Source organism: Perognathus longimembris, chromosome 11, assembly GCF_023159225.1.
Source record: "Perognathus longimembris pacificus isolate PPM17 chromosome 11, ASM2315922v1, whole genome shotgun sequence".
NCBI lineage: Eukaryota > Metazoa > Chordata > Mammalia > Rodentia > Heteromyidae > Perognathus > Perognathus longimembris.
Window position 1 is genome coordinate 19,498,948 of NC_063171.1, and position 14,300 is coordinate 19,513,247.

Here is a 14,300-nt window from a genome sequence, read left to right on the forward strand (position 1 = left end):
TTCAAGCAAAATTACTACTTAGGCAGTTGGTGTGTGTGTGTGTTACAGTGCTGGGAATTGAACCCAGGACTGCATGCATGCTAGGAAAATGCTCTACCACCTACTTTTGCAGTTCAGCCCCAGTGTGGATATCTATGTATACAGCTTGCACAGAGGAAAACACTGGAGAGAAATACACTAACATGTTAACTGTAGGTACTTCGATTTTCTTAAAACTGGAATTGATTTCTATTTTTCCCCTGCATCTTCTAAACTTCTATTGCATCCATAATCAGAAAAAAAGTAAATAAAAATGGTGGTATTTTCTCAATGAAAAGTAGGTTTTATTCTCACTAAAGTGCCAAGCCTCCACTTCAGGCTGATCTCTAAAGTGACTCCCACCACCTCAATGACCATCACCCTGAACACACAATGGCACCAAATGTTTCTCAGCTTATGGCGTTCATGTGAGTGGGTCATATGATAGGCTCATGACCTCAGCTGAGGGCTGAGCTGTGCTGACTGAACAGCAGGATCTGTCTCACCAAGGAGGATGTTTACCAGGAACAAACTACCTGTCCTCCTTGCTATTCTGTAGTCTTACAAACTCAACAGGAGCCTCAAGAACCAGAGCAGTCTTGCTCAGACATGCAAGAGTGCCTTCATTCAGTCTACAGGCCTAGTATGCCAGGCAAAGCACTCATTCATTTTACTAACACTAACATTGGTTATGAATTCAAGTTGCTGACTGATGGTTGAAAGAGCAAGTTGGAGACTGAAATGAATTTCCCATGGTGGAATGGATGATAGATCTGCCCTGCCAAATACTTGGTAGGGAATCAGGGCCATAGGTTTCCCCAAAGCTATATTGCCCTCTCTGTGTCTCTCTGTCCAGATGGAGGTGATTGTTGGGGACTTTGGAATTGTGGTGGTTCCCCGGGATGCAGCTGACACAGACCGAATCATGAATCACTCCTCAATACTCCGCAAGTACAAAGTGAGTCCTCAATCTCCCTGGGGAATAGTTCTGTGTGATACAGCTTTTTTCTTAAAATCGTGGGGGCGGGGGGGGTGAAAGAATGGGGAAGCAGAAGGATTTTGGTGAGAGGGGCTGGCAACCTACTCTTTCTGCTCTGTCCTTAGAACAACATCATGGTGGTGAAGGATGATATCAACCATCCCATGTCTGTTGTCAGCTCAACCAAGAGCAGGTATGTTTCACAATTGGTCAGAGACACCCTGGGCAGGCTGCCTTACAACTTCCCATTCAAGTTTCTTCAGTCTGCGGTCACCCTTATACTAAAGTGGACAATTCCTGCCATGGTGCTCAGTCTCATTTGGACCTTGTTTATTTGTTCCCAATGACTTACTTTTATAAGAGAAGACAGTAAAGCCGGGTGCCAGTGGCTCACACCTGCAATCTAGCTGCTCCAGATGCTGAGATCTAAGGACTGCAGTTTGAAGCCAGCCAGTGCAGGAAAGTGTGAGACTCTTACCTCCAATTAATCACAAAAGACCAGAAGTGGAGCTGTGGCCCAAGTGGTATAGCACTAGCCTTGAGCAAAAAAGCTCAGGGACAGTGCCTAGGCCCTGAATTGAAGCCAAGAACTAGAGAGAGACAGAGACAGAGAAAGACAGAGCCAGTACCTTAGCTAGTCTTAGATGGTTTGAGCGGGGAAGAGAGTGATTTTAGTTGTAGACTCTTAGCTCTTATGCAGTAATGCATTACTGAGAGTATAGGCTAAACTGTTATAACAAAAAAGACCTTGATATTGAGAGATAGATATTCAGTTCCCGCATACAGAAATGCAAAGGAATTTAATCTCTGGTCTCTTCAATATGAACCTTCTGGCTCTGAGTTTCCAGCTTCTACAAGGTCTGGTTTTAGCCAATGGGAAAGGGCAAAGCCCTAGGCAAGAAGCTCTGTCTTTAAGTTAATGGCCCATCCCCTGGGGAGGCTGAGGTAGGGAGATAACAAGTTCAAGACCACCTTTTTTTGTTTTGTAAACAGAACTACATAGCAAAACCTTGGCAATAGAAAACTCAGAGGGATTTTTACAAATAGCTCCTTCATGCTTAACAGTCCCACAACTACCAGGTGAGGAAAAAACAGGAAGCAGCCAGCCAAAACCTAAAGAAAAACTCCATGGAAACCAGAGTTTGTCACTGGATCACCGGAGTCCTTCATACCTGTTGATGCCTCCCCCCCACCCCACCCCACCCCCAGTTTCCTTTCTACAGAAAGGAAAAGACACAGCCAATCATAAGAATGCTCTGGGAGATGGATGCACATGCGCATGAGGCATGGTGTAGAGCCAAAGGAATGAAAATAAATACACCTGAAATACACAGTCTATGTAAAAAAATAACAGCAACACATTAAAATTTGGACTCTGTGCTTGACACTATTTCAAGAGCTTTGAATAATGACTCATTTAATGCTTTTGGTAATTGAATGTGATAAGCTTCAACATTACCTTTCATTTTCCAGTGGAGAAAACTGAAGAAGAGAGAGAGAAAGACTTACATTCTTTCCCCAAGTCTCTCTCACCTAGAAGTGACCTCAGGGTTTGGGATGTTTTATGGAGGCCAGAAGGCTTTCTCCAACATCAATACCATTTCCTCAAAGCAAGCAAAAGCTGGCAAGGGGATGTTGTTGAGACATGCATCAGCCATTTTCTTGAAACATAGAAAACAGGCCAGTGCTCTCTATGTCATCTAATGGTGCTCTTTTCTCCTGCAGGCTGGCCTTGCAGCATGGGGACGGCCATGTCGTAGATTACCTGTCTCAACCGGTCATCGACTACATCCTCAAGAGCCAGCTATACATCAATGCCTCTGGCTAGCAGCCCCTCAGCCAGTCTGTTCCACTCTCCCCTCGTCCTCTGCCAACACAGCACACTGGCCCCTCCAGTCTCTGTCAGCCTCCCGGTTTCTCTCCTGCTTCTGTTTCTCCATCTCCTCATTCTGACCATTCTTCCCACTGGCTGACTTAACCCCCACAGTGTGGGGGACCTGCAGAGAACCGTGGTGTTCCCTATTCCACAGTCATCTTTGGACAGACTTTCCTCTGGCCTCTGGGGTGGGGGTGGGGAGGGAGATGGGGTGGGAGTTGGTGGCAGAGCAGCCCTTGGAGATGTACAGGTGTCTGTCTCCCAGCATGCTTCTCAAGAGGCGGCTCTGGTGCCCATCCTCCCAGCATGCTCTGGGGAGGCCGCTCTGGCTCTCGCCTTCCCAGCATGCCCTTTACCACAAAGGGCTTCTTTTTCTTTCTTTACTTATTTACCTATTTTTGTTGTTGTTGTTGTTGACTTCTTGTGGGACTTGGATGAAATCAGTATCTGTGTTTGTAGTGTTGATACACTCCTGTGGTATTACTTTCCTTCCGGTAGGACACCATAGCCAGCCTCTGCACTCAGGAAATATGTGAGAACCACACCCAGGAGAGCCACCTCCACATTCCCAACACACATACACACACACACACACACACACACACACACACACACACACACACACACACACACACACACACTGCCTAGCAGCAGCAGCCTTTGGTCAGGAAAGAGACTATCAGGTTCTGAAGATTGGAAGGCAAGTCTGGGGAGAGGAGACTATTCCCTCCATGACAGATGCTCTGTTCCTATGACACAGAACCAGCCTGTCCTCCTTTCCTGGTGGCGTCCATACACTCATGTACATGCCTGTGCCAAAGGCACCCTGTGGACCCTCTGCTGGCCCAGGCATTTCCAAGGTGCCTAATGCCTTGGAATTCATACTTAGACATGCTCTTAGACCTGAGAAGAATCAAACAGGTGAAATCAAATCCTGATAATCCAGCCATTTCTTTCTTTCTTTTTTTTTAGTATGCCAGGAATTTATTCTAGAGATCTTCACTAATTGGAGTTGTTTCCTGCCCATTTGGCTGAGAACTGTCTGTTCTGGAACTTTCCAGGATGGGGAAGGAGGAAACCCTGTGTCCTCCTGAAGTTACTCAGGCAGGAGCTGGAGCCTGTTTCTTCTTCAGAAGCAGCAGATCTCCCTGCTGGGCTGGCACAGGTCCACAGAGTGCTGCACTGCAGGAACCTCCTGAGAAGCCCGCCTGACAGGAATGGAGGGGTCAGGGATCACCAAGCTGTTTCACCTCATCTCACCCTAATTTCTTACCTTCTTTCTGCCTCTAGAGGCCATTTTGGTGGATTCTGTCTTAGTTACTAATGCCTAACTCATGTTCTGCTTGGAGAGCTAACAGGAAATTACTCTCTTGTGTTTTACAGCTCTTGTGTTTCTGGTTGCCTAAGTGTCTAAGTATTAAGATACTATTTTTAAAATCAAAATCAAATAGGAGCTATGGCCCAGATGGGACCTGAGATGAGAGGCTGCATTCTTTTTTTTAAATATAACATTGTTATTATTAAAGTGTTATACATAGAAGTTACCATTTTACAATTCAGGTAATGCATACATTTCTCCTTTGGACAATGTCACCCTTTCCTTCACTTTCTTCAGTTTTCCCCCTAGGGACAGCATTCTTTACCACTCATATCACACTGGCAACCTCCTGTGGTTGTCTCCAGGAACAGGAAGTAGAGTCAGAAGATGAGGCTGGCACACTAATCTCCCAGAAATGGTGTATTGGCTGGGATAGTTGGAATATTCTTTAGAGGAAGACTAGAAAGACTTCATCTTGGGTCCCAGTGTTTGGCTAAGATTTATGGGATAAAAAGGATTCAGAGCTCAGCTGCTCTGATGCTGTCCTTTAAAAGCAAAGAGACAGAGACCCACAGGATTAAATGGCTGGCCCAGGCTCAGGAAGTGTAATATTTGGTGTGAGGAGATTGTTCATTGGAAACAAAGGGAAATAGGGAGCTGAATTTTCTGAGAAACCTGGGATTTGAGGGATCTAGAGTTTTTGAACAGAGTTTATGAGGCTTTGGTCCACTGTGTTTCTCTACAGGACTCAGGTCAACCTCCATTTGGTCCATAACCTGGAACCAGGTTGGCTGTGTATCTTAGTAGCGAGTAGAGGCATGGGAGAGGGATGAGGTGTAAGATGAGTTAAGAATAAGAACAGGTGCAGTATAAGTACATGAGAATGAAATGGCACAAATTATAAATTGATGAATCACAGGGACAGACTCTATTAAAGATAGTTTTCCTTCCTGATGCTAGGTAATTCATACCTGTAATCCTAGCTACTCAGGAGACTAAGATCTGAGGATCTCAGTTTGAAGCCAGCTGGGCAAGAAAGTCTATGAGACTCTTACCTCCAATTAAGCACCCAAAAACGCTGGTAGTGGAGCTGTGGCTTGAGTGGTAGAGCACTAGCCTTGAGCAAAAATGCCAGGTCCTGAATTCAAGTCCCAGGACTGGCACAAAAAAGGAAAGAAAGACAGAATGCTGGGAATGTAGCTTAGTGGTAGAGTGCTTGCTTAGCATGCATGAAGCCCTGGGTTCAATTCCTCAGTACCACATAAGCAGAAAAAGCCGGAAGTGGCACCGTGGCTCCAGAGTTAGAGTGCTAGCCTTGAGCAAAAGAAGCTCAGGGACAGTGCCCATGCCCCAAGTACAAGCCCCAGGACTGGCAAAAAAGAAAGAGAGAAAGAAAGAAAGAGAGGGAGGAGAGAGGGAGGAAGGAAGGAAAGAAGGAAGGAAGGAAGGAAGGAAGGAAGGAAGGAAAGAAGGAAGGAAGGAAGGAAGGAAGGAAGGAAAGAAAGAGAGAGAGAGAAAGAAAGAAAGAAAGAAAGAAAGAAAGAAAGAAAGAAAGAAAGAAAGAAAGAAAGAAAGAAAGAAAGAAAGAGGCCTTCCTTTAATAACAGGAAAACAAATTCCTTTCCAGGTACCATCAACCATTCTATTCCCACCCTGCATCTTTCATCCTTCGATGGAACCAAGTCCAAGATCAGAGCACCTCTTCTAGTCCAGGGAAGGACATTGGGAATGTGACCAGTCACAGCCAATACCTAAAATCATGGATCGGGGGTTTAGCTGGGCCCTAGGGACCACCATAGCTTCTAGGCCCTGTAGACTTCCCTTTGGGGGTACTGTTGCTTCCTATGGAGGCCAACCCAAGATTGGCTCAGAGATGTGACAAAGGCAGGGACTGGAATAATCCTTGTCAGGAGGAGTCTGGGCACAAATTTCCTGATGCTAACCTAAAAAGAAAGTCCCTCACATTGTGCTGGAAGTCACTGATGTAAGAGCAGGCAGGACTTGAACTGTGTGGATAACTTGGCCCTCCAGGACAAGCCCTCCGTGCAGTCATCTCAGGTACACACAGTCCAGCCCCAGCCAGCTCCCAGCCTGCTGCTTTCATTTGCCTTGAATGTACAGGGGACCAGGGAGGAAAGTCTCTTACTGAAGTGCCTGAAATCAGAGCTTGAGCTTCTAGAGACACAGGCCTTTCTGTCTCAGCATCACCAGCCTTTTCCCCATGTGTTTTAATCTCTAGCTCCACCTTCTCAGAAGGAATGGAAGAACTTGCCGTTCCAATTGTCAGCTGTATAATTCCATCACCAAACTACAGCAAAAGGCAAGAGAATTAACAGGAAGTCCAAATCTATCTCCCCAAACTGATACACACACACACAACACACACACACACAACACACACACACACACACTTTTTGTGGGGGGACTAAGAGAGTGAAGCATGTCATTCTGTATAATTTGTTTTTCAAAAAGTAATGCAAGATGGGCACTGGTGGCTCATGCCTATAATCAATCCTGACTAGTCAGGAGGCTGAGATCTGAGGATTGCAATTCAAAGCCAGCCTGGGCAGGAAAGTCTGTGGAGACTCTTATCTCCAATTAAATCACAGAAAAGGCCAGAATTGATGCTGTGGCTCAAATGGTAGAGTGCTAGTCTTGAGCAAAAGAAGCTCAGGGACAGCACTCAGGCCCCAGAGTTCAAGTCTCAGGACCAGCAAAAAAAATTTTTTAAAGTCATGCAAAAATAAAACAGGAGACTATGAAAAGCTTGGGATCTCTCCCAAGGTTATATCAGGAGAGGCTACAGGAGAGATGGAGGGATGGAAACAGGGACTGATTTTGTAGCTTATATAATCATGACAGTTTAGAACTAGCATTATGATAATGATGGTGAGTAAGTTACGCCGAAGTCACCCAGTCCACATCTTCCCACAGCTGTCCAGAAGACTCGGCTCGTTCTGTGGTGTCTTTTGTAGTGTGTTTGGAGTATCCTGTTAGTCTGTTCCAGTTAGGAGTGAGTTACAGCCCTTCCAACCTCAGTTGAATCCAAGGGCTTAAAGTTCAGCATGGTCTTGAAGATTGGTAGGGGGAGAAAGAAGCTTTTTTGAAAGTCACTTTTTGGTCATATTATCAGCTATTTGAAGAATAAAATTTGCTTTCTGGGAATCAATTCATTAATTAAAAAACCCATATTCAAGTTGCAACATCATTTCACAGTGAAATATTTTGAGTAAAATTTTGTTGCTAGAATAGTCAAGGACAAGAGTTTTATCAGCAAAATGTCTCAATTATGTTAATAAAAAGACAACATTAGAGTCGTGTGTGTTTGTCTAAAAGAATATGCTCTGGGAAGTAATCTATTTTTCTTCCTAATCTTACTTTGACAGGAGACAACATGGTAAAAAAAATGTGTTTAAAATAGGATTTTTTTCCTGCCTGGTCAAGCTGTTGTCATGTGTGATATAATAGTATATACAGCCAGGCATGGTGGTACAAAACTGTAATCCCAGCAGTTGGGAGACTGGGGAAGGGGGAGCTGAAGTTCCAGGCCTACTTGGGCTATAAGTGAGAACTTGTCTGCAAACAACTATATACAGCTATACCTAAGAATTATGAGGGGCAGGTTAATTAACAATGGTGTAAATTGTGCCCAAATTTTCTCAGCTTAAGAAAATTACATCTTAGATTCTGACTAGTTCACATCACTTCCCATGGTGGCTAACTCTGGCTTATGAATGAAATCAGTACTTTATGAAATAAAAATATACTTGGGAAAATTAAAACCTTGAATAAGTAAACTTTTGGCATGAAAGATCCTAACAATGACTGAAATTATAGAACTCACAATTTGTTCTGGCAAGGTAAACAAGCTAAAGTTAATAATGCATTAATTGTTGTAATTGTCAAATCTTGCTGTGATGATTACTTCTTATTTCATCTTTAGTGATAATGGACATCATGACTTAGAAGGAAAAGAACAATTCCCTATTAGGCTAGCTCTTCCTTTTCTTTTCCCTTCCTTCCTTCCTTCCTTCCTTCCTTCCTTCCTTCCTTCCTTCCTTCCTTCCTTCCTTCCTTCCTCCCTCCCTCCCTCCCTCCCTCCCTCCCTCCCTCCCTTCCTTCCTTCTTTCCTTCTTCTCCTCCCTCCCTCCCTCCCTCCCTCCCTCCCTCCCTCCCTTCCTTCCTTCTTTCCTTCTTCTCCTCCCTTCCTCCCTCCCTTCCTGCCTGCCTTCCTTCTTTCTTTCAGTACTGGGGTTTGAACTTGCCCTTGCTAGGCAGATACTCTATTACTTGAACCAAACCCCAAACCCTTTTTTGCTTTGTTTTTCAAGAACAGTCTCATGATTTTGCTTGTTGCAGTCTCAGAGCATGATCCTCCCACCTATGGCCTCTAAATATCTGGGACGATAGATTTGAACTACCACTCTTGTCTTATTCTTTGAGAAAGATCTTGCTGACATTTCCCCAGGCTGGCATCAAACCACAATTCTCCTAATCTCTGTCTCTTAAGTACTGGGATTACAGGCTCATGTCATAGCACCTGGCTTAGGCAAGCTCTAACATTTTAAAACTCTAGGCCAGCTCTAACCTTGTCAGATCCAGGGTTTTAATCTTTGTTCCTTAAAATTGAGATTAGCCAGTTTTTGTGTATCCATGTGGTTTTATGGCACACCATAATGATGCTTGATATACCTTGTAAACAGATTACTTGTGTTTATATTTGCTGTTTTGTTCACAAAACTAAACACTACTTTTTTCTGTTCCAAAAGTATGTAGTGATGAGTGTGTTTAAAATTTTGAGTATAAACATTAGATTAATTTGCTAACTCACAGTATCATAAAATATATGCACTAAATATGAATTGACATTCATTTACGTTTGTGTTCTTTTCCTTATGATCCAGAAAGAAGCTTCAAATCTTGGCAGTTCCTTAACAGTAAAAAGAAAGGAAAGCAAGATTCTACTTTACATCTCCCAAGTGGGAAAACTAAACCTCAGCAAGAATGTATAACTTTCCCATGGCCATGCAAAACATTAGAAGAAGACATGGTAAACATATTCCAGGTCCTTGACACTTGTTCCAAACATTGAACAGTCCTGAGTATCATCTTACTCTTTCCTCTAGCCTCCCAAGTGCAGTGGGGGGAAAATACATCCTGGATTAAGATCCAAAGTACAACTGCTAAGAACTTTCAGTCTATGGAGAGTTTTATTCCTACCCATCTTTTATCTACGAGTGAAAGTAGATGATGATGTGTGCAATAGCTTACCAGCAGTACAGTTAATCAGAACACTCTCAGCTTACTTATGAGAAATAAGACAGAAAGCCCCCTTAATGTGGTAGGGTCAAGCCTGGTAGTATGCCTTGGATATGAAGTGTTCCCACTGAACTCGTGTATTGAGTGCTTGCTTACCAGCTGGTGGCGCTACAGAGTGATGATTAGATTTTGAAGGTGCTGAATTCATCCCTGGGTTAATCCACTGGTGAGTTCATATTGACTGGGCTATTAGGAAGTAAGGCCTGAATGGAGGAAGTAGGACCCTGGGAAGTGTCTTTGAAGGGTTCTTTCCCTGGTTCTCTCCTGTCTCTCTCTCTCTATTCCTGGCCACAATGAGATGAGCAACTTTGCCTTGCCATGTGCTCCTTTGTGGTGATTTTGCTTTACCACAGTTTTAGAAGCCACAGAGCCAACTGACCATGGAGAAGCTTCTGAAACTTGAGCCAAAATAAGTCATTGCTCATATTACATTGATCTCTCATATATTTGTCACAGTAATGAAAAATCCAACTAACCACTGGCAACCAGAGACTACGTCTGAGGTAAACTAAGTCTGAGCCGCCCCCTCTTCTTTCTTCCTTCTTGGGGTCAACTTGTCAGCTTTTCAGAAATGAAAATCTATACGAAAGGAGAAATCTATACTAAAGGAGTCCCAATAATTATGTTATCATTTCTATCTCTAGTCAGGAGTCTTATTCCATTTGTCAAGGAAGATAGTCCTATGACTTTCTTAATCCATCCTACTGATGAACTCTTTTATGATTTCATGTACCGTAGCCATTAACTAACTAGACCCCTCCCCAAGCTCCCAGGGCTAAATCCTGTCTAATTTTTCTTGTTAATAGAACCAGATGGCCAATCAGCAAGCATACACTCTCGCCTTTCATAGGGTAGAACTGTAGCTGGGAAATGAACTTCCACAAGTGATTGCATATTCTAGGACCACTTGTAAGTCAGACATAGTCATAATACTGGTTTTCAAGCACATGGAATCGTGTGTGTGTGTGTGTGTGTGTGTGTGTGAGAGAGATGTGTGTGTGTGTACTCATGCCAGTCCTCAGGCTTATGTTCATGGCCTTGGTTCTGTCCCTGAGCTTTTTGCTCAAGGCTAGCACTGTACCATTGGAGACACTCTGGCTATTTGGAGATAAGAGTCTCCTGGATTTTTCATGAGACTGGGGCTGGATTTGGACTATGATCCTTCAATCTCAGCCTCCTGAGTATCTATGACTACAGGCATGAGCACCCAGAGCCCAGCCAACACAGAATAGCATGTGAATCCTCCCTGTGCTGGCCCACAAAGACTTCCCTTGTGTTTCCCACCTCCATCTTCTCTTTCTCCTCGCTTCATAGACAACCTTAGCAGTCACATGTTATAAACAATAGGACCTCTGAAATGACTCTGTGGAGAGCCAGCCTGCCAGTTTGTTCCCCACCTAATCTATTATGGAACCAATAAGAAGAACACAGTCCAATATTTTTGAGTTCTTGCCTATTTTAGGCCTTTATGACATAGCAATTAATCTACTCATATACATACAATTCTGAACATTCAGTAAAAGAAATTTGTAGGATTTGTGAGCATGCAAAGACAGGATTACAAAGGCATTTCCACAAAAGACAAAAATTTTTAGAACTATCAAGATTTTGAAAGTCAGTCTAGACAAAAGCAGAATCCTTTCTTTAGTCATCTAGATAGATGGCCAATTCAGGGCCTTACGTTACTGAATTTTAATTTATTAAAATGCATGACATATATACCACAAACTAGAAAGAAAAATACAAAGGAAGAGTATCAATTATATCCACATGCCACTCCCCCCTCCCCCACAGCATGAATTGTTCTAGAAATAAACTTTTCATACTTAGGATATGGCCCTGGAAACATTTCTGCTCTCCTGGTTGGAAAGGGGAAAAAAAATTCTCACCATCAGGAATTGAAGATTGAGGACTCAGTAGCAATACAGTGGTCTATCATTTCCATTGCTCTGGTACTTCTATCTCAGGCTTAGCATTTAATAAAATCAGAAAGTGACCACTCTCCTCCCTCCTCCCTACCCCAGCATCTATCTACCAGTTGTTCTTTATTTTAAAACACATCTGTGAAAAGGCAGGGAAGTACAGAGGTGAGGCAGCTCCGACATCTCCAGGCTAGGAAGGAAGTGCCTCTGGTTTCTTCAGCAATTCCCACTGGGGTCACCATGACTCAGCCTAGCAATGGCTTGTGGGAAGGGGAGGAAGGAGGGCTGGAATGCACAGTGAGCACTAGTCCAGGGCTATTTCAGCCCGAACTCTAGTACCCCGTGGAAAGGTTTTGTAACATAGATTCTGTGAAGCAAAGAGGTTGAAAACCCCGGGTGACTGCAATAAATACCACATGTGATGAATGAGGTTTGTAAATTGAAATTTATTATATTAATGTGTGTCCTCCTCACCAGACAACAAACTCTATGAGAACAGAGACTATGTCTGTCCTGAACTGCTCACCCCTGGCACACAGTAGGGAGTCAATAAATATATATTGGAAGGATGGATTCTTCCCTGCTACAGAGAAAGAAAGAGAACAAGAGAAAAAAAAACTAGATGCCTATAGTTTGGAACATTTAAAAGGGGGGATTGAGTTAGGATGAATACATCTAGATAGTTTTACATCTTTCGATGCCTGAGCCATACTTTTTTCCCTATCCTTTTGAAGTCCCAGAGTAAATACTTTTTCAGTGTTTGCTTTGCTGGTAGGAAATGCTTTCCTGAAAGTTCAGTCTCTTAAGTTGCCATGGCGTCATAAGGAGAAAGAATGTTGCTCCCCAGCCCAGAACCCGGGCTCCGCAAGGGCCAGGCTTCCAGATCCTCAGTTCCCACTGCTCTCTGTCTCCCAGCTTACAAGGGAAATGTGCTGGGTGGTTACGTGGGAGGAGCTCTGCTCAAGGACAACTTGGAGTGGGCAAAAGAAACAACAGTATTTTACTAGCCATGGTATGATTGGATTTCACTGTCCTGACATCAGGACAGAGAATTTTATGACTGGGCAAAGTCAAAATATTTTTTTTTTTGTCTTTCAGTCCTATTACTCAAAGAATACACTGACTCTAACCCAGCAGCACTTGTCTGTCTGTATTCCAGGACTCCATTTTAAATTTTTCTCAGGCCAACATCTGCCTGTGCAGTTGGTCCTTGGTGAGTCTCCCACTCAGTGCTGTCTGTCTCATTTCAGGCATCAGGAAGCAAACAGACTGGTGCTGGTGCAGTAACACACCCATACAGCCACAGTCTCAGGGATGGAGTTGAGTTCGCATGCTTGGTATCCCCCATCCATCTACCCAGAAGAGATGGCTCCCGAGCCCTGAGGTCTGTATCCCAAGACTCTCCGTTGAGAAGTCTCCATGGCAGCTTCACTGTTGCTCGAGAGCCTGGGTGTTGTAGCAGCCCGGGGGCAGGTTGTCCCTAATGTTTTCCAGGTTCTTCACATCAGCCAGAATGTCATCAATGCTTGTCCGCAGCGAATGCAGCTGGCCCCTCTGTCGACGGGACCTCTCTTCCAAAGCTGACATCAAGGGCCGCAGTTGTGTTTTGATCTGGGCCTTGGCTTGAAAAAGCTCATTCTCCAATAACACCAACCCTTCTTCATTCACACTGCCGGGCTGGTCTATTAGGGAATGAGGAAGGTGAACACACCATGAAGTTTTGGTTAGATCTCTTAGAACATGCATGCCCTTCTCTACTCTTAACAAATTCTTGTTTCTACCTGCCCAGAACAAATGGCATGCTATAGTTTAAATTAGAAATAATGCAGAAAAAAAAGATTCTGAGAACACTAGTTTATTACTGGGCCATGAATGACCTAGCCTAAGACCCTGCGCTCAATGAGTCAGCAATACAAAGTTCAAGGTACTCCCTGTGTGTCCAGGACAATAGATCATGCTCCGAGAAAAGAAGGCTGCACCCCATCAGGAGCCAAGCTCCATCCAAGGCCTAACATTGTTCATCCCTGGGATCAGAATCAACTCCAAAAATGCTTTCTGAATCACTCTTAGGAAATATCTTGCTGGTTTCTATTGAAGACCTTTAGGGATTGGCTGAGCTTCAGGGTTCACAGAGGCCAAGGTATGCTTTGCAATTTGGGAGATGGACTCCAGCTGTTAGAAAGTGATGTAACACTTCATTCTGGCTCGAAAACAGTGGGAATCTGGCATGATATCAGTTTATTTCCAATGTGAACTGTAATTACATTTGCCCAGGTATGTTTCACTTACAAACTATAGAAAGCCAATGTCAGCATGAAGACTTACAGGCCAGACCCATTTAGTTCAACTAAGTTAGAGCAATTCAAATTCAAAGTCAGCTCTGCTACAATGACAGTACTTGAATACACAAATTTATTTTATCTAGAGCAATGAATCAGCTACTAGAGTACCATACCCAAAACAGCTACCCAATGAATCTGTTCTTCACCGAAGACAGAAGAATTCAAGGATTTAGGGTTCTGCGAGAGGCATATAAGGTTAGGTAAGCTTAGGACTCAAATAGCCATGTCCATGGGGAGGCAGTATGAACCACTAGTAAAGAACAGGAATATTGGAGACAAGGCTCAGTTTGAACCCTGCCTCCCTATTTATTAAATGATATAAACTCTCAATGTGTTCCCCTATAAAACAAAATAAAAATAATAAAACACACCTCGTAGATCTCTTACAAGACCTAAGTGGTATTTTAGCATGAAGATGCCTGGCACAGTACTTGATGTCGTAAATGTATAACAGTTCTCACTACCCTTCTCTCCCCACTCCCTTTGCCCTTTACTGCTTCCATCAAATTCTTTGCTGCTTTTAGCA

General features: G+C 43.6%; 2 protein-coding genes across 2 annotated transcripts in view; one reads left to right on the plus strand and one right to left on the minus strand.

Moving 5' to 3' along the window:
- The window catches only part of Nmnat2 (nicotinamide nucleotide adenylyltransferase 2), a 156,045-nt gene extending 152,914 nt beyond the window's left edge, over window positions 1-3,131 (plus strand). The window contains exons 9-11 of the mRNA XM_048357294.1: window positions 875-976; window positions 1,123-1,190; window positions 2,723-3,131. Of these exons, the coding sequence (XP_048213251.1) occupies window positions 875-976; window positions 1,123-1,190; window positions 2,723-2,825 (273 nt within the window). The 3' untranslated portion in view covers window positions 2,826-3,131. The remainder of the gene's footprint in view (window positions 1-874; window positions 977-1,122; window positions 1,191-2,722) is intronic.
- Window positions 3,132-10,934: 7,803 nt separating this feature from the next.
- Lamc2 (laminin subunit gamma 2) overlaps window positions 10,935-14,300 on the minus strand; it is a 66,649-nt gene continuing 63,283 nt past the window's right edge. The window contains exon 23 of the mRNA XM_048357293.1: window positions 10,935-13,114. Coding sequence (XP_048213250.1) covers window positions 12,861-13,114 — 254 coding nt within the window. The 3' untranslated portion in view covers window positions 10,935-12,860. The remainder of the gene's footprint in view (window positions 13,115-14,300) is intronic.